This window comes from Ixodes scapularis, unplaced genomic scaffold, assembly GCF_016920785.2.
Source record: "Ixodes scapularis isolate PalLabHiFi unplaced genomic scaffold, ASM1692078v2 PGA_scaffold12__126_contigs__length_90152505, whole genome shotgun sequence".
Taxonomy (NCBI): domain Eukaryota; kingdom Metazoa; phylum Arthropoda; class Arachnida; order Ixodida; family Ixodidae; genus Ixodes; species Ixodes scapularis.
The window spans coordinates 82,857,556-82,884,792 of record NW_024609838.1 but is presented as its reverse complement, the minus strand read 5'-3'; the positions used below and the strand labels follow the sequence as shown (position 1 = coordinate 82,884,792).

Sequence of the window (27,237 nt, the reverse complement as noted above, 5' to 3'; positions counted from 1 at the left end):
CAATTGAAAGGAGCGAGCAACACAACACAGGCGCAGACTTACAACTGAATTTTTAATCTTTCCCTTCCTTTAACGAAGGAATGTAATGTACATGTGGGCCGCTGAGATGCGCTATCACTGGCTCGAATGGGCACGCTGAGGGCAGAAAACCTAAGGACGGTGGTGAACGCGAGCGGGACAGCGAGGAAACTGAGGACGATGGCGAGCGCGAGCGAGAGAAGAGCGATGGAACTAGGAAGTAAACAAAAAACCTAATTCTCTGTCTAATAATGAAATAGATGGTGCGCTAACACACTTGTCACTTCCACTGTAGGAAATCTGGGCCGCCTCAGAAATTTCCCTAGTGAGTTTGTCTTTGTTGCGACCTTTTATCTCAGTGGCACCAAAATTTGGTTTACACCCACATTCTTTACAGTGTAAGGCAAGGTGCGCTCCGCTTGCTGAATTCAAAAAGGCTCCGTGTTCCCTCAGTCTATCATTTAGACATCTACCCGTCTGTCCGATATATACTTTCCCGCAAGATAACGGGATGTGGTAAACCACTCCCGTTGAGCAAGGTACGAACTGGTTGTAATGCATGGTGTTGCAACCATCCTTGTGAGCGATCCGCTCCGAGGTTAAGGCGCATACCCGGGAGAGCTTACACGGGGCTGAAAAAACCACATCTACTTGGAACTTAGTAGCGACTCTTTTTAAATTGTGAGAAACCCCGTGTATATATGGCATGACCTCAAATTTTTTTGGTCCCTCCAAGTGACCCATTGTTTCCTTAGCCCGCATACGCAAGGCCTTCAACATAGACTCTGCTACCGCCCTTATGATGGAAGGTGGAAATCCTGCTCTCAACAAACGTTGGGCCTGTGAATCAAAGTTACTCTGAACTGTGTGAGCACAAGATTTCTCAAGTGATGATCTCAGGCATGTCCTCACTATGCCTCTCTTAACTATTTTGGAATGGCTTGAATCAAAAGGCAGGAGGGCTTTTTTTGAGCGGGGTGCGTACTCCCAGCAGAGGTGGTCTAGCTGGAATGACAATGTTATGTCAAGGAATTGCAAAGATTCCCGCAGTGGAAGCTCGGTTGTAAATGTTAAGGTTGTGGAGGTGGCACGAAGTTTCTAAAATCCCGTTGGTGGCATCTTCAAGAAAGAACGCCAGGAGTTAACTTTTAATTAAAAGGACTAAAAAGTCATCCACATATCTGAAGACTCGGACCCGTTTGTCGTCAGCGAGTGCTTGCACTAACAAACGGTCAAAAGCAGCCAAAAAGATTTCGCATAACACTGGTGCCACACTCGAACCTATGCAGATGCCTTGCCTCTGAACTACAAACTTTACTTCGAAGCCCACAATGGTGGATGTTAGATAAATGGACAAAAGTTCTAAGAATCCATCTACTGACACACCACAGGCATTCTGGAACTGAACCGTTCCGGAGGTTTCGATGCAGTTCCTCACCGCGACAAAGGGTTCATCATGGGGTATCAAATAAAACAGCTCCTCAATATCTACGGCGAATCCACCATTCACACCACACAGGCCTTCTTGTAGGGCTTCGACGAGTCGCTCGCTCGCCATCGTCCTCAGTTTCCTCGCTATCCCTATCCCGCTTGCGCTTGCCACAGTCCTTAGGTTTTCTGCCCTCAGCGTGCCCATTCGAGCCAGTGATAGCGCATCTCAGCGGCCCACGTGCACATTGCATTCCTTCGTTAAAGGAAGTGAAAGATTAAAAATTCAGTTGTAAGTCTGCACCTGTGTTGTGTTGCTCGTTCCTTTTTTGTGTCCCGTCTTTTTTGCGCAGTTTTCGATCTTAAACAAATAATGAGGACCGGCATAAGCACAGCAAATATGCAACAAGAAAAATACATACCTGTATGTTTGAGTGCCAACACTGTAAACAAAAGAATCAAAGAAGGCTACCTCATTTTGATACGAGACAATGGAATAGCCACTAGCACATGCAGTATCTTTACTTTTTATATAATGTGCTTCCAAAAGTTTGTGTCATGGTACCTTTGCTTGTGCCAAAGATTCTGAGCTTGTGTAGGAGCGGCTCACATGCACAAGTGAGAAAGTAAAAAGATATGTGCGTGCTTCCTTTATTTGTAATAGACAGCTTAGGTTTCCTCGCACATTGACACAATGGCATCTCTAAAAATTAAAAAAATCTAAGGGCACTTCAAGAGGTTGAATTAACACTGAACATAAGAGACAGATGCCCGAAGCTGTGCCGTGCTTTCACGAGGGTGTGCACAACGTTAAGAAGGTATAGGGTGCTCAAGGAGCTTTCTGTGCTACGAAAACTTGCGGGCATCTGTTCCTTTACACATCGTGCCTCTGACAGGAGCTCTGGCTGCCAGAAAAAATATGCCAGGCCCTCTTTGGGGGGAGGCCTGTAAGGGTCATACAGGCCATCATGTCAATGAGCGTGGAGACCTAAGCCATCTATTACAAATAAAAGCACGCACCTGCCTTTTTACTGTCTCACTTGCACACATGAGCCACTCCAACAGAAGGTTAGGATCCTTGGAACAAGCAAAGGTACCACGACACAAACTTTTGGAAGCAGATTATATAAAAAGTAAATGTATGCCACATGGTGGAGCCTTTTTCATTGACTCATGTCAAATTGGGATGGCCTCCTTCTATTCTTTTGTCTATTTTGCTGGCACTCTGACGTATGATTCTGTATTTCTCTTGTTGCATGTTGCACTTACACAGCTTACACTGTTTGCCGAATTCTCATGGCAAATAAACCAGATGACTGTGTAGCACTCATCCTGTTGTGGTGTGTCTCTGTATCTGTCCTTTCTAGTGCTGTGATCTGTTCAGGTGACTCTAACCAGCTGGTGCAACAGCAGGTCTAGTTGGTCTTTGTTTCAGACTTGGCTGAAACAAGTGGCTCGGGGTGAGGCCTGAAGGCAAAGTCACCAAACCGTTGCAACTAAACCCGGTGACTGCCTCATTTGTAACCGAAAGACGAGATCCACAGAGAAGCATAAGAATGTGAAGCAATAGATAAAAACATATGCACATGAAATGAAACTAATATTTCTATGGTGACATGTAATCTACCAAATATATCACACACCTGTGCATATGCCCACATTTCAAATGGTTTTAAATTTTACTATTTCCTGAAGCATATATACATATGCAGAAATTCACCCTAAGCAAGTTTTCAACTGCAAATTGCTTTCAGTTATATCATAGCGTTTAATAAGTAATTCCACAGCACCTGCATGGCACATATAAGAATTATGTCTTGCACATAAGAGCCTTAGATGTTGGTGAGCCATGAAATTTGCTGCACTTTAACATTGGCTTGCAGTTTGCAACAAGTCACCTACGTCAACCACAGCTCAAGTGTTTAACTGCATCTGAAGTCAATGTTTTAAGACCCTCACTGGCTGGCTTGCTTTATTCCAGCAATTCCTAGCCATATGGCTGGCTGTCTACAAGGCTAGCTCAGAAATGAAATGATGTTTAGATAAGTTTAGATACCTTAAAGGAGACCGAAGTTAGTGTATGCCTACATTACCAATATTTATTCAACTTACGTGGAGAGGGCAAGGCCAGACGGTGCGATGGCGCATCGTCATAGGTTGTGAAGACATCCTCAGGAGTTTCGGCCTCCGGGGCTGGAATTTCAACAAGCAAAGATGCCCTTGCATTAAATATATGTTTCTCTGCTTCAAAACAATTTTCCAAGACATTTGCAAATTAATACACACCTGAAAACTCCGACGTTTCAAGTGTTGATGTTTCTTCGGCTAGCCGAGATTTCTTGAGGGCCTTCTTGTAGGTTTCTAGTAAATGAATTCAAAGAACCTCACCAGAAATACTTTTAGAACACAATAAAGGCATGCCCTACAGAAAAGGCCTGTATTGTTAGCGATTAAGCAAATTAGCACATGTTTTCCCCAAGCTCATTCATAGAAATATTTGATTGTGAGAACTCTTGTTCCGCAGAACTAAAATCAAGCTTTTACAAATTTTCAGCTTATTCACAACAATGCAATGGAAGCTCATGCACTCATTTTGTAAATTTATATCTAGCTTTCTTGTTATAGTTATTCCACAAAAATTTAAGGCAAAGAATTACATTTTTGGAGGGGAAGAAAAAACTATGTACTATCTTGATCCGAGTTAGCGGGAACACGGGAGCGCATGGCATCGTACCCTATCAGAGCGCTCTACCGGTCAAGCGCGCAACTGCTGGGCATGCGTGTTACGCGGGCGGTGAGATTACCTCCTCATCGCGCGCATCATGTCATCGCGGCGCTCGTCTGTCGTCTGCTACGCGCGTAGTCTGCTATGTGTGTCGTCTGACACATGTGTCGCCCGCTACGCGCACGCTACTGGTGATAGCAAGAAATTCAGTCTATCCAACAGGTGGCGAACCCTACATTACAAGCTCCGCCAGTGTGCTCATCTGTTCCTAAATATTTGTTAAAACAAATAAAAATTGTGGGTTTTTCTTATATCAATCACGCCAGATTTGCTGAACCCGCTTCCTGTGAAATCTCTGTGACGAGGGCCGGGATCGTAGACTAATTGTCGGCTAGTGTGTCTGCCTATTAATGTAACCCTGACTTTGGTAACAACGCTCATAGCTCCGCGTTGTTGTTTTCCTTACCGTTATTGCCTTTTTGGTCCATTATAGTTCGATCTGCGCCGCTGACTGTTGAGTTCAGACGCCTTAGTTATTTGCCCATAAGACGACAGAAGTGCTTGCTGCAGCCGATTACAGTAATGACGAGGTTCCGTCAGGAGTGTGCCTGTCAGAGGTCAGCAGCAGCAAGCTTTATTGCTCAATCAAAACTTAATCTTAACATTTATAAGCTGCTACCTGCCGTTGAAAAAGCTCACATCAATTGAAGCAGCCTCATGAACTGCTTCTATTTCCATTTGGTGGACAACAGCTGCCATCTTTGATGGCAGGCAGTCTTAGAGACTAGACCCAAAAACGCGTCTACTCTCAAGCGTTCCCATTCTGCTAGGAATGTGTTCCATAGCTAGTCTTCCATGGCCGAATAAATAGAAACCCGTGGCCTAGGCCGCCCTCATTCGGCCCACATGTTCTCAATAATGTTGAGAAAACTAAAAAGGGTGTGACACTGTATTACGCATCAAAATATTTGCAAGCTTATCGCATGGTTATGGGCTGACAATTTCAACTACACGCAGTTATCTCCCATGCCTTCACACGACACGCTACCCACAGCAGACAACGCGTGTAGCACGCAATGTGCGTAGCAGACGACGCACGAGCGCTCCAATGATGCGATGCGCACGATGAGACCATATTGCCTCAGCGGGCGCGATGCGCGTGCACTGAAACTTCCGCTCCGCGCCGCTAGGCTGGTCTGGTAGTATCATGCCACGCACTCCCGTGTTCCCGCTGACTCGAATCAAGATAGTACAGTCTGCTTCAGGCTTAAAGGGAACAATGTGCCAGTGGCGCGCTCTTTGCAGAGCGCCACCAATGGGAGCCAGCCAACCTTCAGCACAGGCACAGGCAATGCGGGGGAGCACTTCTGGCATCGCAATGCCTGCCATGACACAGAGTGCTGCTTGCCCTGCGGGTTCCTGAAGGTTAAAAATTTTTCAAGTGTCCTTTTCCGAAAAAAGAGAGAAGGAGGAAGGCCTTAAACACGGTTTTACGGTGTCCCTCTCTCCCCTTTGGCAGCAACATCAGTCATAACCGTCGCAGCAGTGCGCAGTGCAGTGGGAAATGATACAGAGACACCAGCACCTCTGCGCATTGTCTGTGTCTGTGCCAAACTTCCCTGCCTCCCGCAGGCAGCGCTGCGCATACCACGAGCCACAGACGTGCTGTTCCCTTTAGGCATGAATTAGACCATACACCTAAAACATAAATTAGTTGTACAACTATGTCTCCAACATTTCGCATGATCCTTAAGTTTCAGCTAGTTCATGTTAATATAAATTTGTAACCTCTTGTAAACAGGAGCTTTTTTACATGAAACAGACGATGCTAAGTAAGGTATGCCTCATGTTTCTTCTTTCTCAGAATGAATATTAGGCTAGCGTGCTAAGCCAAACAGACTGACACAATATGCTGCACTGTTATGTGGAGCAAAAACTTCTAATATTAATTATTTTGAACTGTAATCTGATTAGTAGACTTACGTAACAATGAACATTTAAGGAACGTGTCAAGCTATTAGGAATACTTTATTCCAATTAAAAAACAGAAAGAACTACTATGGGCTTCATTACAAACAGGAGAAAGTAGAAGAAAGGTTTCATATATGCAAATATCAAAATTGTCAGGCAAAGGTGCCACCCAGCTTTACAACCGGACAACAGAAATTGAACTCGCCTAAATCTCTCACTAAAGAGGTCATGCTTTCCATTCTTATGGTCTCTTCCACAATATTTTTTTCCAGGTGTTTTCTGTTTTCTCAGTGTTTCAGTCAGAAGTGCATACAGAGAAGGAGAGCGCAAGCTTACTGCATCGTGTCAGTACCCTAACCGGGTATCGATCCCAGTTTGCGCCAGGATCAATCTTGTCCCTACACTGTTAGCAAGTCCCGTGTATTTGGTGAATATTTGGGGTGAAAAACACACTATTTACACAAATTACCATAAATTTACACGTTGAGTAACAGATAATTCGTTCAAAAATCATGCGAGGTTGTAAAAAACGTGTTTTCGTTCGGTCATACACGCATAACCGTGTAGCCGACCTCGAAAACACGCACCACCGCCGGCGACGACCGCAGCATTGCCGGCTACCGAAGCACCGGAACGCTTGGGGACACACCTAGAAAGGACCGTGGAGTCAAATTCCGCGGAAAGGAACATGTCTCGGAGACAGATAAGCACCAAAAGCAACTACGCCATGTCGCGAGACGGGGCGAACCCCGCGCTTACCGTGCGTGCTGGCTGCCATTGTTTGTGGTCGACAATGGCAATGCGGCTTCCCTTATGTCGCCCTTGTTTGTATTTATATTAGGGGTCTTGATAATTGTTTCTCACACACCAAAAATAAAGTTAGGCGTATAATTACTCGTTCTAAACAGTTACAATAGCTATAAAAAGCGTGCCCTTGATCTGAACACGCGACATTGCAGTTGGTTTCGTTTTGGCTTCAACCCTTCCAACTGCAAGCGAAGGTGCCGCCGCTTCCCATGCATCCTCCTCAGAATTTACGGCGCTCCGTGGTGTCCATTGTTGCTGCATCTGTAGGTCATCTTTAAGTTAGAGCTGACAGAGAAAATTTGGCCACGGCGTAACGCCGATGTAAGCTGGAAGCTAGAACCGGTTTGCTTTCGTTGTTTTTTATTTGGTCGGAGAAAATCTGGCAACAACGCACGTTTAACATGGCGCCGGTATTCTTTTGGTTGGGCAAGAATGTTGGAAGGTGCTCGGCTTGCGAGCACATGTAGCGAAGACGTGACCGGAGACGTGCCCCTGTGATGTTCCCGGACGACGGAAAGCATCATTCGCAATCGTCGTGTGTGCTTGGAAAGCGAAGGGTGTCACCGGGTCCACGAGTGCGCAACCACAAGCCAAGGGTCACGACAGCGCTGCGTTTACTTCGGCGATCTCGTTCTGTTTGGTGCAACGCGGCGATGCGACAAAGAGCTGAAGTGTTCGCGGTGCGTGGTGCGGTGCTTGGAGGTAGAAAGCCACACTAACACGGAGCGCGAATTGGTTGCTGTGGGTTTAGTCCGTCGTAATCAGCTGATCCGGTCCAGCTGGTCCCGGAGGACGCAGCGAGCGTTTTTAAAAGTAAATCTTCCCTCGTTCTGTTTCAAAATGTGGAAGTATACCGACGCATACCGTGAGTAAAAAGCTGTGGGCGTTTTCAACAAAATTACGTCGTTTAAATTGAACAATGGACTCCGGATTGTTGTCCTAGATCTGCCATTTTTATGCTTCGTGTTGGACTGCGTTTGCACAGCGACGCACACAGCTCGAGTAGATGACTCGGTCCTGCAAACGACCGGTAACAGAATTTCATGGAAACTTAAGTCACCACTGATATTTTCCTTTAAATCTCGTGCGAGTTTGTTGCGCTCATCATGCGGTGTGAATAAATTGGGGCAAGATTTCCTACCTGCCCACAGATGCATGAACTGAGACCATTTTTTGCGTGGTGAACATAGTGCTTTTTCTTTGTTTTGGAAAGGCGCTGGTGCATTTACTATGGTACAATCACTTGAGAGTTGAGAAATTGGAGAGAGCGAGCAAGGTTTCCCAACTTTGTCTGTTTTCTATGGCACTGCCCTGTTTCAGTTTCAGTAGGCATATCTAAAAGCGGGTACAAACTGCCCTAAAGCAGGTAAAAAACAGAAGAAGCTTAGGACGGTGCGGACTCCGTGTTCGCGCTTTTCGTAAGGTGACTGGGTAAATGCTTTTGCGAGGTATGCGGAGTATGCAAGCGATTTTGTTATGCCTGTCGTTTGCGTCTCTCCAGTAAAACGAATAAGATGATCTACAAAGGCGCAATCACAAGCCAAGATTTACGATAGCAGTGCGTTTGCTTCGGTGGTCCGTGTAGTTGTATTTTACTCTGCTCTCTGTAACACCGTGCCATGACGAAGAGCTGGAACGGTCACGGTTTGTGCTGGCCTCCCCGTTGACAGAAACCCGCATCGCCCGCGTCGGCACCGAGTGCGCTTGGGCTGTTGATGCTCACAAGCCACGAATGCTTTCATCCGTGGCTTGTCGCCAGCTGATCCTGCTGCTAAACGGTGAGGAAGCGGCGAGAGTGACCTCTGAAGTGAATGTAGATCCTCGTTCATTCAGTTATCCGGTGTCAAAGTGTGGAAGATGTCCAACGTGTACTGAGGGCGGGAACTACGAGCGTTTTGCCTTGCTTTTATAACCGGAACCAGAGCAACGAGATAACTGCCTTGCGTACTTAAAAATGACGGAAGCAAAACGTTTCAACAGGTGGAATACGTCACCGGGGATGTAGGCGAGACGGTGTACACTGTTTAAACGCTTGCAGTTTCCACGAGAGGTACCAGGAAAGCGACGTCAACAGAGAAGGAGCTCGCCATTCAGCATAATGCAGTGCTACGGGCCCGTGTATATTCAAAGTTCGGAATGGTAACAGCGTGGCAGTGTAAAAAAAAAAGAAGAAAAGACGCATTAGCGCCCCACACCAGTGATCACGAGCAACACCGGCCACGAACTCCCGAGCCCCACCGCTCCACTCAACACCGACACGACAGACGACAACAAACCAAACAAACTGCATCAACACGACCCAAAAGTGAAGGCGTCTGCTCCTGTACTGCAACTAGCGGAAGTGAAGTGTTGAGCACATGTCCTTCACAAGAATATATAAAAAAATGCTTTGCGCAAGCATCATTTCTGTTTATTATTAATTATATAATGATAAAACCTTACTAATTAAAAAAAAAATCTGATTCAAGCTAGTCGGACTGCTCATAACACTGGTCTAGCATAAAAATAACAAAAACTTTGAATTCCTTCATGACCGGTTTAGGATTTATTGTCAATACATCGTTATCTTTCGCAACGGACTAACATTATAGATTTTGCCTCCATACTTTTTAAATGCAAAGGGTTCTTACATACGGCTGTCCATTGCGCCGTGTTTTGTGTCTTCTTCTATAAATCTGTAACGGTCAGCGACTAAATAGCTCACCAGCACATGCCAAGCTTATATACGCCGCGGAGAGACAAGCATGTTGAGTAGGAAGTGTCGGGCGCAGTGTCGGGTGTTGTGTTTGTGTATATGTCTGGTGTGTAATGCGTGGTATTGGCGTTGTGCGTGATGTATGTAGGGGTTGTGTATACTTGTGATCGGTCGTAGGCTTGTAGCATATTAATAAACTTTTTTTATAGACTGCTAGAAATCCCGCTAGGTGGCGGAAGTTACCGCCCGATTTCAAATAGTTTGCTCGAGTTATTTGTCCATTTAAGTTCGCTTTTCTGTCTAGCGGCTCGATCGTAGCTACCGTAGCTACCGACGCCGCCGACCGCCGACGACGCACGTACGTATTTTTGCGCGTAGCTACGTCCGCCGCTTGGAGACTGTTTAGTGTGTATAAAAGACATCGAAGGAGAACAAACGCCGTCCTGTGTGCTTTCAATTCAGCCGAAAGGCGCGCGGCTTGCTGGGCTCGTCCCTCGCCTGTTCTCGGCTGCTGGCCGCCATGTTTTATGAGCACGCTCAGCCAACACGCTGAACCGTGCTTAGCGGAAGAAAAACACGGTGTATCGTGTTAAGTTTACACAGCACCTCATGTGTAGACGAAAAACACAGATGGCTGCGTGTAAAACGAACACGTTTCGACGTGTCCGCTATGGGACAACGGTTTACACGTCTGGGCGTGTTATTTTTGCTAACAGTGTAATTGCATCCAGGAGGCGGGATCCGGCGAAATCTTTTGGCCACAGGCAACTCCACTTGTCAACCACCAACCAAGAAATTGGCACAGCGGACACATGGTCCTCCTCGGTGAAATTCACCACCGCATACTGCTTTGCCATTCTGCAGGGACAACAAAATCGTCATTTTGTTCAAGCTCTAACCATTAGTATCACAGAAAATGGGAAAAAATATTGGTGACACATATTATTACCAACAGAAGCACTCTTAGTGTCCAAAATCTTCATGGAAGTTTCCAAATTACAGAACGTGTCTCAATGTTTTCTTCCACGCAAACTGTGGATCGAAGAATAAGAACACAACTAGCTATCCTTTTCTTTCTAGGCTGTGTGAGCAATTGTTTTAGCTGATGCAGCACTTTCCGTGAAATCTATGGAACCTTTCTATCATATCTTAACTCGGAGTGGCAGGAGATGCAAGTTGGAACGACTGCACTAGCGACTAGTGCAAGACTAGTGCGATAGTGAGTTTTCCCTACTGAGACGGGGGGTAGGGGGGGGGGGGGGGGGCCTCGGTGAGGTGGGTATACGCGCAGCAGACTGAATGCTGCTGCAGTCAGTTTAGCCTATGCTGGCATCGGGGCCACAAGCTCGACCTGCGATAGCGAGAGGGCGACCACTGTATGCCCATCACACTACCGCGGCATTCGGGGTTCAGCGCGATTACCTACTTGTCCGAGCCACCGCTTTTGTTTCACCGTAGGCAAGTTGTGAGCGTATAACCGTGCTGTAAGCAATTGCAGTGTTGACGGTCGGCGGGCAACTATGGACGCCGAATATTGCAATCCCACGGCGGTTCAGTTCCGAAAGCCTCGACAAACGCCGTGGCGAACACTGCTGATTCAAATTCGAAACTATGCGGAAGACGGCGCGGCCATCGCGCCGGACGTATATAAGCACTTCCAGTACCAAATTTGTAAATGGAAGCTTGCAATCGGCTGTAGTCTTTCAATTAAGGGCTAGGCCAACCAGGTAGAGGGGCTTAGAGAGCTCAACAGGCATTGCATTGCGCACCCAGAAATGACCCCCCCTCGGGCGCTGCCATCTTGGCCATTTCCATCGTCAGTCAAGTGACTTTTTCTGCTAAAAAGACGAAGACGCACGAGACTGCTGCGCTTTGAACTATTCAAAGCGTCTTTTTTAGCAAGGAGAACTTCAGCTGAAAGAGATTGAGGCGAAAGTGCCCAAGTCGATTCGCCGAAAGTTAAATAATGATGTACTGCCTTCAAAGTAGAGGGTGCTATAGTCACTTTTGATTAAGTGATTTAGGCGTCTGTTCCTCAGTAGCCCCCTAGTAAACCTTTCTTTGCCTAAAACCGACGCTTTGGGTAACTCGGACAGCAGATATTCTTTCTGTTTCGTCACTTTTGCTAAAAAGTCACGTGACTGGCGGCGGACATGGTCAAGGTGGTAGCGCCTACGGGGGGGTCATTTTTGAACTTCCGGTTAAGCACTTTAAGCCCCTCACCTCGTTGGGCTAGGCAAGGAAGCGCTATTTATGAGTAAAAACCGATCAGTGGAACGAAACAAACTCCGGAGTTAACAACGATTTCTGCTCGCATGCACTACGCGAATAGTTCGCGTCAAAACACCTCGTACCACACTTGGTATTCCTTCGTCGGGCGTACCGATATTCGCAGGGGGATGGCACCACGTGATTTTTTTGAAGCCTAGTCATAAAAAAAAGTCGGCCCGGAAGTGGTGCGGTTGGCGGTATACTATAAAATTATACCTCGTTCGGTAGAATTTACGAACTGATTGGCGGAATTTAGACGGCGAGTTAGGCTAGTTGGTTGTTTGTGCCAAAACAACAGGGGTACAAGGATAGATGCAGACAGGACGAGGCGCCTCGTCCCGTTTGCATCTATCCTCATGTCCCTGTTGTTTTGGCGTTTAACTTTAAGCTGCTTTAAGCATGACGGACGAAACCGACGGAGGAGATGCGCGGCGATGCCCGAGATCCTCGACATGCAGAGTCTGCGAACCACCAAAGCGTGAAATCCGCGTGATAACGCAGAACACCGCTTGAGCAACAGTTTTGACGACGGAGAACGACATTAAAGGTGTAGTCTCTATCGAAGAATAACCTGGCAGAGTGTTCGCGATCGTGGCGGTCGCGCTTGATTTTGTGGACGCATTGTCTCTGGAATTTCCTAACCACGACTGGAGTGTGTAGTGTAGGAAATTGCAATAATCGGTCCGAGCAGACATTCGCCCACTGGTGTTTCGTTTCCTCGGTGAGTGCGTACACCCTTTGCTGATGAAACTTCAAAGTTGATATATGTCGCTTCCGAATATGCTCCCATTTCCCGATAGACGTCGTGTGTCGCAACCGATGGGTCGAGGCACTGTTGTGTCGCATATATTGTTTTATTTTTCGGAGCGTTTGTCATGTAAATAAAACACGTGAATTAAAGCACTTCGAGACAAGTGGAACTAGGCTTTACTCGTGGTGACAAAATGAAGCCGCCTCCGCAAGGTAAGTTGATTGATACCCCACGAGTGCGTTTTCATTCCTGTTGGACCTTCCGAATTTTCGGCCGGACGCCTCACATCGCTTAAGTCAGTTCTCGTTGTCGAAGGCATCATAATGACAATGTCTGCTGCTCCAGTGTGCTTTCGCAGAATAAAGGTCCTCCTTTGTTGTGGAAACAGCTCGATAGAGTAAACTAAAGCGCGCGGAAAGACCGCTGCCCAGGGCCGACTTGATCGAATAGTCTCAGCTGAGACAGACTTAAAAAAGCACTGTCAAGGTTGGAGCGCGTGATGCGCGATTTATTTTTTGAGCGCTACCTTTGACAGCGCTTTCTTAACAGTATTTAATGAGACGCTGCTTCGAGTGAGCCGGCCCGTGTTTTAGCTTAGCCTCCTGGAGATTTACCAACAATGTATGTGCACCGCAAAGAAGTGCTTTAGTTCTGAAATTCCACATTTCAAGCTGTATCCGTAGCGGCTGAGGCAATACAAGGCAAAAGAATGATAAGCAGACGCTACAAATCCGACATCCACCGCCTCCGCGCTGGTTGCCAGGCCGCCCCCGAGATTACTGGAGATGCCGCGGGGCTAGGGGCTAGGGGCTAGGGGGGGGGGGGGGGGGGGGGTTCTCCGATATGAACTAACCGGAGCCCGTCAAGGTTCCTAAAGGAAGCTCGTTTTGTACCTGCTAGAATTAGTTGAACCAAATCGAACAAAACCGGTCCTCTAACCCCGTCCATTGCTCGGACCGACGATTCGAGGTCAATACTACTTGTTCCTCGAAACATGTCTCGGCCGCAGTCCATCTCACCCGGGACAGCACTGATGAAAACAGAAGTGTGTTGTAATGCAAACGCAAAGATTAGAGATTGGTAATCGGTGATGATCCATTAAAAGCAAAAGTCCTATCGGACGAGCGCCGTCGTGTCCGGAACAGCATCTCCGATATCAACGTTGTACACCGCTATTAGGACATTAGAGGACATTATACTTACGCAAACAAGCCGTCTCTTCGCAGCCAAATGTTCCAGAAGACTTCGACACAGGTCACAGGTCGAGAGGAAAAGCACACCGATGATCGGCCGAGTCACAGTGGGCCGAGTAGCTTCCAGCACAACACGACACAATGAAACTAGCCCTAATGAAACGAGCCACGAGGCCGAGACCGGATGCGCTGTGACCGGATATACTGGGAAGGTGGCTGATAAAAGCAAAGAACAAGGCATGAATAGACGTAGTTCTATGAAGTCATCAAGCCTAACGTAATCTAAAAGTTTTAGCGCGCCCTCTATGAACTGTTTATACAGTATTTTGCACTCTTTAGTTAGAAAGGGTAAACGCACAGGCGAGCTGGTGAAGTACTTCCATCTTAAACCGGAGACACGGCAAAATAAAAAAAAAACGGACAACACAACAACTGTTGTTGTGTTGTCCGTTTTTTTTTTTTTATTTTGCCGTGTCTCCGGTTTAAGATGGAAGTTCTAAAACAAGCAGTGCGCTAGTTGTTGTACGAGTAACCGAAATTTTTAACATGTATTTCTTGTGAAGCGAGACCGCTAAATCACGCAAAATTACGTGCTTCCAAATGTACTTTTTTTACATATATGGGCCAACGAGGTAGAGGGGCTCGTTGACATCACCGTTATTAGATCTAATAACGGTGGTTGACATGGGACCCGTATACAATGCCGCATGGACTACATTTAGGCATATGTCTAACAGAGTGAACGCCAATCAGTTTTTGGGCCTTTTGGGATCCGCGTTATGGGGAACAAATTTTGGAGGGGCCGGCTGGGTGTCGAAATCCGGCTTGGCTACGGTACTTACAATTCCTTCTTCAGGAAGAAGCGGTCTTTTTCTGGGAGGGCGAGGGCAGGGGTTACGACATTTTCAGTAACTTGTTGCATTCAAAAATATCAGCTCCCTTCCGTACCGCTCCTCGTGACCTCTGATGGCGCGAGTAATTCTTCGAACATAGGGGCAGCAATGAGCATAAATGGGCCCACCTCGGTCACATGGACATTGGCCGCATCCTGCATGTCTTTTCGTTGGGCTGCAACTTGCCTCAATGTGTCACGTCGTTCGCCTTCGGGTAGTTCGTGGGATTACCTTGCTCTTTCTGCCCCATGCGCGGTAATCCCGCATATGAAAAGAGCGCTCTCCTGTGTGTGCTTTTCTGCCCACAGATGCTTCCTGTTCTTTTTACTCAAAATAAACTTGTGGCCATGGCACTGTGGGGCTCTGTCGCCTGGTCCTTCTACGGCATGGTGCACGAAATACGTTATTATGTTCGCAGCACACCTTTGTTGTAGACTCAAATTTGATGGCCGAACCTCTGCGTACTTAAATGAAAGTCTCCTGGAAGCCTCACAATGTGGCCGACGTTCCGCTAAGAGACCTCTTCTTCAGACTTACGATTAAATTGCTATTAAATGCAAAGGTGCAAGCGAGCTGGACAAGAATGACGAAAATAATCCCTAAAGAAGGGGAACAAGAGGGACAAAGGACAAGGCCTTTGCGTGGTGGGAACTGTGATGCCTGAAACGCGTCTTCTACTGGCGCGTTTACTGTCCTATAGTTCCCATGTATCAAGTTGCTCGCGATGCGGAAACCCGACCACGTCACGTTTGTCATGCTGTCGGAAAGCCCGATCCTGGCGGTTGGTTAAAAAGTATCGGCAAAACATACTAACAGATGCAAGTGACGCTATCATCGAGATGTCACAATGGACCGATCCCACGACGGCCGCGGTGCATCCTGGAAGTTGTAGTCCTTTGTGGGTGCACCACGCCAGCACACGCCACACAAAGATGGCCGACCAATGTAGCGCTATATCCAGTGTGTGCGTGGCTGCGGCTAGAGCACTATATAGCTGTGATATAGCTCCTTCGGAGCAGAGTAGCGCAATCTAGAACGCCGTCTCTCGGCGACTAGTGGCGAACGCCCGGAGGTTCCAACTGCGGTCAGAAATGCATGGAGAACGTGAGAAAATCGTTGTTTCTTCAGTTTTGTGGGAATGTGCAGAATGGAAATCATTTTTGACATAATAATTAAACATTTTAGAATAATATGCGATAAGTTTTGTGCCATACAAGGACGTAACTTTTTTTAAAAAATTGCCTGAGCGGCATCATGCAGCAGACGACACGGCGACGTCACAACATTCACGTGACCCGCTCCGGCCAACCCGAAAAGCCCATCTCCGCTGCGAGCAAAAATCGTCTGCTTCAAACACCATTGCCTTGGAAATTGCCTTCTCAAAATTTGCACACGCATCCGATATTATTAAAACTTTGGTAAAGTGTTTAGCGCTTTACTAACTTCACGACAGGCTAGTTTTGAAAAATGTGAACTCGCCGTTACTTTTTTTAATCAGCCGTGTTATGTCGATCTCCATGTATTCTCCCATAGGGCGGGCCGCCTCCTGGAACCCTGAGTACCACGTGACTCGCGCCGAGCCGCTCTGTCGGCCATGTTGTCGGCAAAACACGGGGTTCAAAGGATTGCGCTACTCTGCTCCGTAGGAGCTATATAGTGCTCTAGCTGCGGCGGCTGCGGTGACTGTTCTATATGGCTATTTTTGGGCTACTTCTAAGGATGCGGCGAACTTTTGTCGAAACCTCAGTTTCGACGTGGAACTTTGAGGTTTGACTAGTTAATTTTTGAACTTCTTATCAGCTTCGAAAAATATTGTATCTCTTTTGGCCATTCGATAGAAGAGAGAGGAAAGAGAACGGCTTTTAACTTCTACAAACTTCGTCGTTTTGACAATGCGCACAGAAGCAATGCTTGCACAGTTCAAGCGGTCTCCACAGTGCGCGGTGAAGCAAACCAAACAGTGGTAGGGCGTCCTCTACCCTGCTAAACTCTACTAAACTCTGCAAAGTTCAAGCGTGCTTTGGTGCCCATTGAGCGAATCCTTAGGCACCCAAGTTCGTAAATATAAAGTCCGCAGTTTCACCGCTGAACAATTGACTACCTTCCAGTCTTCGCCCACCCCAAGAAAGGACAACACAATCAGAAATAGCGTGAACCGAAATGGGGAACACTCATATTCTACACAAAGAAAAAGAGACGGGTAGGATATTGGTAAGGACCTTAGATATTGTGATCCCTGTTTGAAACACCAAGTGTTACCGTTCTGCTTCTGTATTCTGTTCGTTTACTGTAATGATCATATCCCGGGCCTCACGATAAAACTGTCTTTGTGTGTTTTGTACTTCTGAAGACCTGCGAAGGAGGTGACAGTTTTGTTTTCTTCCTTCCGAAGTGTTTTTTTTTTTTTTTTAAATTCGCAAGTGACATAATGTGCACAAAATGTGGCGCATCTGGGGCTTGAAAAAGATAATGTAACGTGTCTTGTATGTGTGTGAAAAATTGTCAAAAAAGGCTTAAAAACCATTGTTTTTAGTTTTGGCTATATTTGGGCTATACCACCCAGGCGTTTGGCGGTTTTTTGTTGGGACCATCTGGCAACAACTTGCGTCTGCACCACAGTGGTCTGCGCCTCTGTTCTGTTGTGGCTCGTATTTCGCCGTGTTAAAGACTGCATTTGGTGCGCTACTTCCTGATAATGAACAAGTGGCGTAAGTACCGGAAGCTCAAGAAGGACCATGAGCAGCTCATGGCGGATCTTCAAGCTGCAAGCTGCAAGAAGCCGAGAACGGAAGGCGGTTTGACGGGCAATGCCGTTTCCAGCGATGTTGCGCGCTCTGATAAACCTGCAGCCGGAGGCGTTTTCCAGTCCAGTGAAGCTGGCTGTTCGGGTGACTTGGAAGTCCAGGTGCAGTCGGCGAGCTTTGAAGTCTCGAGATCTGACGTGCTGGCGAGTTCTTCAGAAAATGATTCGTCGGAAGACGATTCGTCGGAAGACGATTCGTCGGAAGACGATACGAGCGATGAGTACCAGTCAGAGGAAAGCGCTGACCATAACTCGGAGCCACCAAACGGCAGCGCGAATCCGAACGCTGTCACTACGTCGTCATCCCAGCCGCATGAACTCTCGGCATGCGACGAGCTCGCAAGTATTGCTGGGAAGCACAACATGAGCCACGTATGTCTGAACGATGTTCTTGCCTTTTGTCGGCGTCGAGGCATTGCCGGACTACCCAAAGACGCGCGGACTGTGTTGTGCACAGAACGGAAGTCCCGACTAGAGCAATGTGACAAGTTTGTGCATTTCGGCTTAGAAGAAGGCATCCGTCAGTCATTGCAAGGCTGCCCCATTCCTAAGGAGATTAAGCTCCAAGGGAACATTGACGGTCTGCCCCTGTTCAAAAGCTCACAGGTGAGCTTCTGGCCCTTATTATGCCGGATAACGAATTTGACCCCTCTGCCGTCACCTTTTATGGTCAGTTTATACTGCGGCACAGGAAAGCCCCCAAATCTGGAGCAGTACCTGTACGCATTCCTTGAAGAAGCCCGCAAGCTCACAGTGCATGGCATGGTCTTCAAGGGGAGCCACATCACTGTCAGCATCACGGCCATGGTGTGCGACGCACCCGCAAGAAGCTTTATCAAGCAAATAGTTGGGCACACTGGCTATCACGCCTGCGAACGGTGCAGTCAGAGGGGCCTGCATCTCGAGGGTCGAATGACATTTCCTGATTTACACTCACCACAACGCACCAACGAGTCGTTCCGGTCTCAGGAAGACGAGCACCATCACACGGGAACGTCGCCATTTGAATCTTTAGATGTCGACATGGTGTCATGGTTTCCTACGGAGTACATGCATCTCGTCTGTCTTGGCGTTATGCGGCGCCTTCTGAGAAACTGGGTTAGCCAAGGGTTCGGGAGACGCCTAAGTCGACAGCAGCGTGAAAATTTGAATGATTTACTTCGAAGTTGCAGTAAGCGTTTCCCCAGCAACTTTCGAAGGAAGCCAAGAGGCACTGAGGAACTTGACCGGTGGAAGGCCACAGAGTTTCGAAGCTTCCTCTTGTATGTGGGACCTGTGGTTTTGAAGCATGTGTTGCCAAACGATCAGTACCGTCACTTTTTAATGCTGCATGTGGCAGTGAGAATTCTTGTATCTCCTGCACATTACGAGGTTTATAACGGATTTGCCAGGGACCTTCTTAGGTACTTTGTGCAGGAGTTTGGCACCTTGTATGGGGCCAAGCAGCTCGTTTACAACGTGCACACGCTCAGCCATCTGGCTGAGCAGTGTTTGGACCATGGCCCTCTTGACAGTTTTAGTGCGTTTCCTTTTGAAAGTTTCCTGGGTAAGGTTAAGAAAATGCTACGTTCAACAAGCAAGCCTTTAGCGCAGATGAGCAGACGAATGTCTGAAGTCAGACATTTGTATCAACCTGAGATTTCGGAACCGAAACGCATTGTCAAAGCAGGTCAGTGCTTCATGCTGAACGAGTCTGCAGTTGTCGTCTTGAAGCTCCTTGAAGACAGGTTCAAGGCAAGCATTCTGCCAAACATGACAGATTTTTTTGAACTGCCGATCAAGTCGTCCGCCATCGGCATCTGGCAGTGCGATTCCCTCACGCACGTGACTAAAATGTACAACATTTCCGAACTTGACACCGCTGTTCAATACCTCAGACTGGACTACAAAAGCAAACATGTCATCCTTCCACTTCTACATCTGCTGTAGGCCTTTAACATAGCTTTTGTAGCTTCTTTGAGGCCCTCGTATGATTTCCAACCTCTACAGGCTGCATTCTGAAAGGCCTCTGGCAATTGAACTGTGCGCTAGTGTCAGCAGTTAAGCTGACAGTTATGTTTTGTGGGCAACAAAATTGCCGGATGTTGATCAGGACTCTTTTGAGCTGACAGAGCTTTCCCAAATGCTGTGTGGAAGGCCTCAAGCAGATGAGCTGTGCATTGCTGCTGGCATTCGAGCTGACAGTGCGGTGTTGTGTGCAACAATGCTGCCAGGCGTCCGTCAGAGCTCTTCTGAACTGTGCAAGGAATCTTCCAAGTGCAGCATGCAAGGTGCCAACCCTTCAAACTGTGCGTTTCTGCGAGCATTTGAACTGACAGTGGAGTGTTGTGTGCAGCAGTGCTACCAATCGTCACTCAAGGTCCTTTCAAGCTGTTCATGAAGCCTGCCAAGCCCATTGTACAGGGCATCAAGCAGGCGACCTGCGAGTGGTTGCCAGTGTTTGAGCTGACGGTGAAGTGTCATGTGCAGCGGCACTGTCAGGCATCAGTCGACTCTTGGAGCATCTCCAGGTGTATTTTGTGCCCTGTGTGAACTTCTATACTCTGTCTCGCCCTAAGCTGGACTAAGCAATGAAGCTACAGGCCAAGGGGGCCAATCACAAGCCCGTTGGATGGTGCTAATCCTGCATGTGCTGTTAGGCTAGTTTGTTCCTTAGTTTAAGTTCAACTTAAGTCTTGTACTGTGGCTTGGAATTCGATTAGATTTGACATGACACATAGAAAAAGGCACAAAAGCGACCTATTCATATTATTTATGATGAGTACTTTGGAAGCCTATGTACTTATGAGTATAAATACATCCTTAAAATACTTTCCCTGCAGAACCTATAAAAAAGAATTGCTTACAATGCATTATTTTTATGTAGAACCATTCATGGCCTTCTGGATGGTGATTTTGCATAATTTCTTAATTTTCATGCATTGCCTTCTGATTTTAGGGGCCGTTATGTGTTTTACTTTCTACTGATGTGAAATTGTCTCCGGTTGTTCGAATGCAAATTTGTGTTAACAGATTATCCCCTGCTACTGATGTGCTTTCTGATCTCGTTATATTCATGCAAAGTGGTGCGCTATGCTAGTTCGTACAAGTGAAGCATGATTAAACAGGTGTGACGGACAAGGGCAAAGCATGTTTGTGTTCTGTCCTTCGTCATTGTCCGTCACGCCTGTTTGATCACGTTTCATTGTATTCAAACGTGGAATGGACCTGGATCTTTTCATTAATTTATTAATCCTTAAGGGCCCTCTGTTGAGGGCATGGCTGACCAACAGCGTTATGTTGGTCAGCCATCTTAATACATGTCTCATGCTGTAGATGGGCAATTTGGCCAGTGCGGTACAATTGCGATCCTGGGGTCTTTAACGTGCATCACCAGTATGTGATTACACGAGCGCAGCCGGTACGATGCTCAGGTGTGGACATACTCTGTGCAAGTGGACAGGTAGTTTTGATTGTGTTTTTCAATTTTTTCTTTGTGCCTCTACACCAAGACCTATTGGTTGTGTGGGGCATTAGATAATAAAACTTAAATAATAATAATGAGAGAACATGCGTGGAGGAGAAAGATGAGCTTCATGGCACCTATATATCGTCTCTGGCCTACCACAGGGTCCGTCGTCTCTGGCCATGAATCATGGTGGCCGAGGCTTGGATCTGTTATCTCAAGGTGAATACCTTCCCATCAAGTGAAAGAATGTACCCTTCTGGGTATTTCCGCTTCTCTTTTCTGTATGCCGCATCCTCACCCAACATCACCTCGCCCCTGAGGTGGCAGTAAACTTCCAACAACTGCAGAAAAGGCAAAGAAGCTGTAATAAAAGACCTGCTGGAGAGCGGACATTGTTTGCCCTATCCTCCCAGGAGCTCGGCCTGACGTCACACGACTGTCTGCTCTGCATAACTAGCAGACAAGCTCACTTCCCGCATATGCTCTTCGAAACTAGCCTTTATTTGGGACAACAGTAGCTTACGTCCAGAGATCTCATGAGAAAATGTGTCGGAGTGTACTGCAGGTGGGTGACTGGTGGATAGATATCTCGGGGATGGATATCACAATCGTTTAGCATTGGAAAAATGTGGACCTTACATGGATCTCTAACAAGTATGAATTCTTTCACATTCTTTGAACTTCTGTGTAAAATGGTTATATAGCCTAAAACTGCATTTATATAAAGCATGTGGAGTTTTGTATAGCCACTTGCACAGTTCCACGGAGCAGACAGACTCGCTATGTAATAAGCCCCGCCGGTGCAACTGGTCATGCTATTTTGTGAGACCTGTTACCGTAAAGTAACCCTGCCAGCGCTTCTGTGCAGCAAAACTCCTTCTGAAGACTGAACTTTGATAGTGCTGCCACAGAGCTTTTATTTTTCTCTCTCTCGCTCTTCTGAGCCACACTCACTTGGTTAAACTGAAATTGCGACAGAACTCAGCCTGGTATATTGAGGCCAAAATGCATAATGCCTATACGCAGGGTGTCGAACCGGAACCGAACCGAACCGAAAACCGGAACAGAACCGTTATTTTTAGCCGAACCGGAACTGAACCGAACCGAAATCTTCGCCGCCATCTTGGAACTGAACCGGAACTGAACCGGAAAAAATATAACGGTAACCGGTTCGAAACGGTTCACGGTATTTTTTTTTGTTAGTATTACAAATTTATTATTTGGGAATAAAAAATTGGCACGTGTATTCCTCTACGTATTGATCAAATCGTCATATACAGAATTGCAATGTATAATAAATCCTGGTTTTTTGCGGCGCTTTCTTATTGGCACTATGACTAGCCACGTGTCACATCGTCACGTGACGTCATGATGTTAAGACATGCTGTCAAGTAATGTCACATCACGTGACCCTGCGACGTCACGTGACTCATCGCGTTAAGTCGATTCAAATTGAGAACGTCGCTAGATCTATTAACGTTGTTGATACCGTGACGTCACATGACATCACAACTTCGCACTGAGAGTCACGTGACACCATGATGTACTCGATTGTCATGATCCCGAGTCGAATGCCCTGGTTCATGACAACCAGTATCGCCAAACATTCGGGTAACGGCTCGGGTTCAACTCAAAAATTATGATGGGCCCGAGTCCCACAAGAGCTAGAAACAGAAACAAACGAAAGCGACAAGCCTCAGACACATGCAGCATGTTCGCGATGGTACCTTTATACGGCTTTGAGTTGTTCGGTGCTCGCGAAGTTTGCACGAGTGTTTACAAGCCTGCAAATGGTACCATAGTGCGAAGGATACTCGTGTTTTGGCATAGCCTTCGTTATTCTACAAAGCCTGTCAAATCGCGAAATTCTCTGGTTTAAGGCTAGCCGCTGTCGTTTGTTTCTGTTTGTCGCTTTAGTGGGGCTCCGGCCCCATTATAGCCGAACTAAAACTATACCTGAAGATTAGCCCATGCTCTCTGCTTTGCCAACCCTGCGTAGGACTATGATAAACATTGACGGTGCATATATTAGGATCAGATCACGTGGCTGATAGTTCTAATTGCGAGTTGAGGAGGGAAAGCTGTTACATTTCTTTCTTTTGACTGCATCTGCCATTTCGCGGAGGGGCAAACTAATGGATGCTTTTGCAAGTTATAAACGTCAGGGATTACAACTTAGCGGTATTTATTGAACTTCAGGTAAAAAAAAATGCTGCACGACCCATTTTACATGTATGCACACCATTGAGGCTCCCAAACGATGATATACGCAGCCTAATGAAATGTTGCAGCACATGACTGATAAAGAACAGAGTCGTGAAGTAAAGTCCCAAAACAAGTGTACGTAAAACCTAAGATAACATTAGCCTCCCGAGGTAGTATCTCGCGACGTTTCGAGCTGAGGCAAGCTGATGCCCAAAAGTGATTTATATTAGGATTCTAAAAATCTTCGTTTGCCCTGCGCGGAATCTATGTTTAATTAGGAATATCATTTTATGCATTTCTATGCATCTCTTTTTGCAGTAAAGCGTTGTGTAAGGGATTATTTAGAAAAAATTGCGTGTCATCTCCTTATTTCTGCACATTTCGTGTATTTGCCTTCAGATATATCATGTGACCACAGTGTTTTTTGCATACCCTGCAACCCAGTATTTTACACTGCAAAACAGCTAACAAAAGCACGTTTCCGAAGACTCAACAGCTGGTGTATTTTCGAGTATCGTCCTTCCGTGTCGCCCTCAGGCGGTTATGTGAAAATCATAAAGTCCAATTTATCGATGATAATAAAAATATACTTAATTCCTGTCTGAAGATTTGGCAGCATAAATAGAAGATCGTCACCTCAAAAATATATAAGTAAATGAACCTTTAAATTATCTGAAAGATGTTCTGCGAATCTTTTCCGGCGCTTTTATCCTCAATAGACACGTTATAGGTGATTTGAAAAAGCTTTAAATAATGTTTTTTTTTATTTTGAAGCTAATTTAAATAACTATATGTGTTCCTCACGCATATATAACTTCTCAAATATATAGAAGTTTATTATTGCGTTTTTTATGTGTTTTTATTATCGCCTTTTTTTACTGGAACGAATGGTGGAACTATGACGATTGCACACTTAAACTCTCAGAAAGTGTCCAATTAAGTAGCTTCCGAATTGAGTAGAGCATGAAATTCCACTTTGTTCTATTTTACAAAAATCATCAATTAGCGAGGATGATGCTTATTTGCAAATTAAATTGACCGGCATTTTGTCAAGAGCAAACCTCAAGAACCAGGCTATGCCAGTTTATCCAATATAAGAAAATGTTCACATGGGTAAGCACTGTTTTAGGTCAGATTCGATCTCAGTACGAAGGTGCTCATAGGTTAGAGTGAATAATTTCAGCCACTTCTTTTTGCATGATTCGCCGCCCGCATCATGCTGCTGAGAGCAAACAATGCTAGTTAGAAAAACAAGCATTGCGATTGTCGCTTAGTGTTTCTGTAAAATATAGACTGGAAGGACTTGTCCCATGACTTTCGTGACATCTTGAAAATTATATTGCCTTGAGTTCAGTCGTCTCGTCATCATATATATATTGTGAAACGTATTCCATAAAACAGATTTTATGGTGTATATGGCGACGAACTGCCCATTTCATGATTTTATTCACTGTAATGAATTCCTTAGTTCAAGGGCAAAACCACGAATCAACATCTGATACTGCGATACAAAGTTGTACCAATCACGGGTATTTCAGGCAACCTACTTCACTTCGCGACAACATTTCGATTCAGGTACAATGTATGTGACTCTGGCAAACGAAGGAATGTTGAGTCGCATATACACGACGTTTTGTATGTTAATGTAGATTTTCCTTTCTTGTTGTGTAGGTATAAATAACAGAATTTTATGATCTTTGTACCTGAAAACAAAACTGGATTGAACAAACGATAAAAAAAGAAGAAATCTATATACTGTAAACGACTTATTTTTCGTGGGCTCAATATTTCGCGATTTAGGTCAAAGCTGAAGTTTCGGAATAATTCGCGGGTTGTAATTTTCTCGACGCGGTGGAATCTCAATATAAATTTCAATCTGTTTACATTTTACCGAAATTTTTCGCGGGACCAATTTTTCGCGGATTGTAGGCGATTCGCGAAATTCTCAAAAATAAGTCCTCGCAAAAATCAGATCGTTTACAGCAGTTAGTTTCATGGCCTAAATAGTGCATATGACAGAACAAAGCGGAAAATATATTATCAATTTAGCGGTTCAAACCGGTTCGAACCGGTTCGAACCGGTTTGAACCGTTATTTTTTGCGCCCCGGAACTGAACCGGAACTGAACCGAAAGCCGTGAACCCGAACCCGAACCGAACCGATAAAAATATCGGTTCGACACTCTGCCTATACGTGCAGCAAGTGGGCCCATTTTGGTCTGCTGCAGTTGAGCGAGGAAATGTGGAGGCGAGACAGGAGCTTCATAGTGTCTTCGGGTTCCGCGTCTCTCGGCGAAACTCATGGCGGCCGAGACTTGTGCATGTCCTCTCACAGTTAACTGCTTCACGTCAGGGTAAATAACCTACTTTTCGACGTATTTCTGCTCTTTTTGATACACTTTGTCCTCATCCCTAAAACGGCAGTAAATTGCCGACAGGCGCCGAAAAGGGCTGGCCATTGCTACGACCTGCCACAGACCAGACGACAGAAAATCAAGCATACGACATTGGCGTGACGCCACGGCGGCTGTCGTTTGCTGTGCGCGCCTAGCAGACAAGCTTGCTCGCCGCGTAAGCAAGGAGTTGTGGACAACGCAATAGTAGTTTCGTTAGATTGAAAATTTTGTAGCATTGAACTTGCTATGTCCACGTTTGACTGTATTCTCATACTCTAGACTTAGTCAGGCAACAGGAGCTAGGCTGATTTTCTTCAGTAGCTTGTACTGTCATGTAAAGAGACTGCCCGAGCAACAAAAACAATTGTGGCACAGATTAGCAAGCAAAGGACAGCCCGCTAGGGACGATGTTCCCATGGTCGTGTTTAGCACGTGTGCCAGCTGCTTTTGTCGAATCAGATCAAAAGGAAGCGGCAAGTATACGTGGCAGTCGCGACAGCACCCCGAGGATTAGGCCCAAGCAGATGACACGCGCTGTGGCGCCACCTACAATGCTGTGCGCTCCGAATTTCGGCAGGTGCCGAAAATTGACGCTGCGTGAAGTGCGAATTAAGGGCGTACCACGCGTACCACTTGTACGAACCATGGACAGAATTAATTTTTTGAATGGTTGTCGTTAACCTTTTTAATGGTCCTATCCCACCAGTGGTTGAACTGTGTCCACGAAGGAGTTGCGATTATCGGTAATACCAGAGTTTTGGACAGTTTAGTCTGGCAACGGTTGTGTCACGTTCCAGTACCCACTTTAGTCAACAATCCAAATCGATATGACCCGAAATTGAGACAATATTGGCAGAATAATGGCTAAAATTGGAAATAACGGCCCGATTTAGCCGATATGACCCGATATTGAGCCAAATATTGGCAGAATAATGGTTAAAATAGGCAATAATGGCCCGATTTTGCCGATATTGAGCCAATATTGGGGGAAAACGGCGAAAATCGGCAATAACGGCCCGATGTAGCCGATATGACCCGATATTGAGCCACTATTGACATAACAATGGTTAAAATTGGCAATAACTGCCCAATTTAGCCGATATAACACGATATTGAGCCAATATTGGAAGAATAATGGTGAAAACCGGCAATAACGGCCCGATTTAGCCGATATGACCCGATATTGAGCCAATATTGGCAGAATAATGGTTGAGATGAGCAATAACGGCCCGATTTAGCCGATATAACCCGATATTGAGCCAATATTGGCAGAATAATGGTTAAAATTGGCAATAACGGCCGAGCAAACCAAGTTTCACCCAACATTTGCCAATATTGGCCATAAAATGGCAAACCTGGTCCAACATTGGACCAAGCGTGCCTGGCTTGGCCCACTATTGGCCCAGTGTGGTGTGCTACCTGGGAACTCGGAATTAGCTAAACGTGTTTACGAGCAACTCTACAGCTGTGCCCAGGCAGCACAGGTCATTGGACCAATATTGGAACCACGGTGGCAAATGATGGTCCAACATTGGGCCACTGAGCCAATTCGATACCAATATTGGTTATCCGTTGGTGAACAGTGGTCCAATGTTGTCCTGCTATTGCCATGTTTTCCTCAATATTGGCGCACA

The 27,237-nt window shown here is 46.1% G+C and overlaps 1 protein-coding gene and 1 long non-coding RNA gene across 2 annotated transcripts; one reads left to right on the top strand and one right to left on the bottom strand.

The window, feature by feature from the left end:
* Nucleotides 1-3,527: 3,527 nt before the first annotated feature.
* On the bottom strand, nt 3,528-6,503 carry LOC121835390. Its single transcript, XR_006077597.1, has 3 exons — nt 6,479-6,503; nt 3,733-3,807; nt 3,528-3,639 (listed from the first exon to the last, which is right to left on the bottom strand). It is a non-coding gene; the product is annotated as an uncharacterized LOC121835390 (long non-coding RNA).
* An 11,859-nt stretch (nt 6,504-18,362) lies between these two features.
* LOC121048154 lies at nt 18,363-19,484 on the top strand. The gene has a single exon (XM_040504169.2). The coding sequence runs from the start codon at nt 18,468-18,470 to the stop codon at nt 19,482-19,484; it is 1,017 nt and encodes a 338-aa protein (XP_040360103.2). The 5' UTR covers nt 18,363-18,467.
* Nucleotides 19,485-27,237: the final 7,753 nt, after the last annotated feature.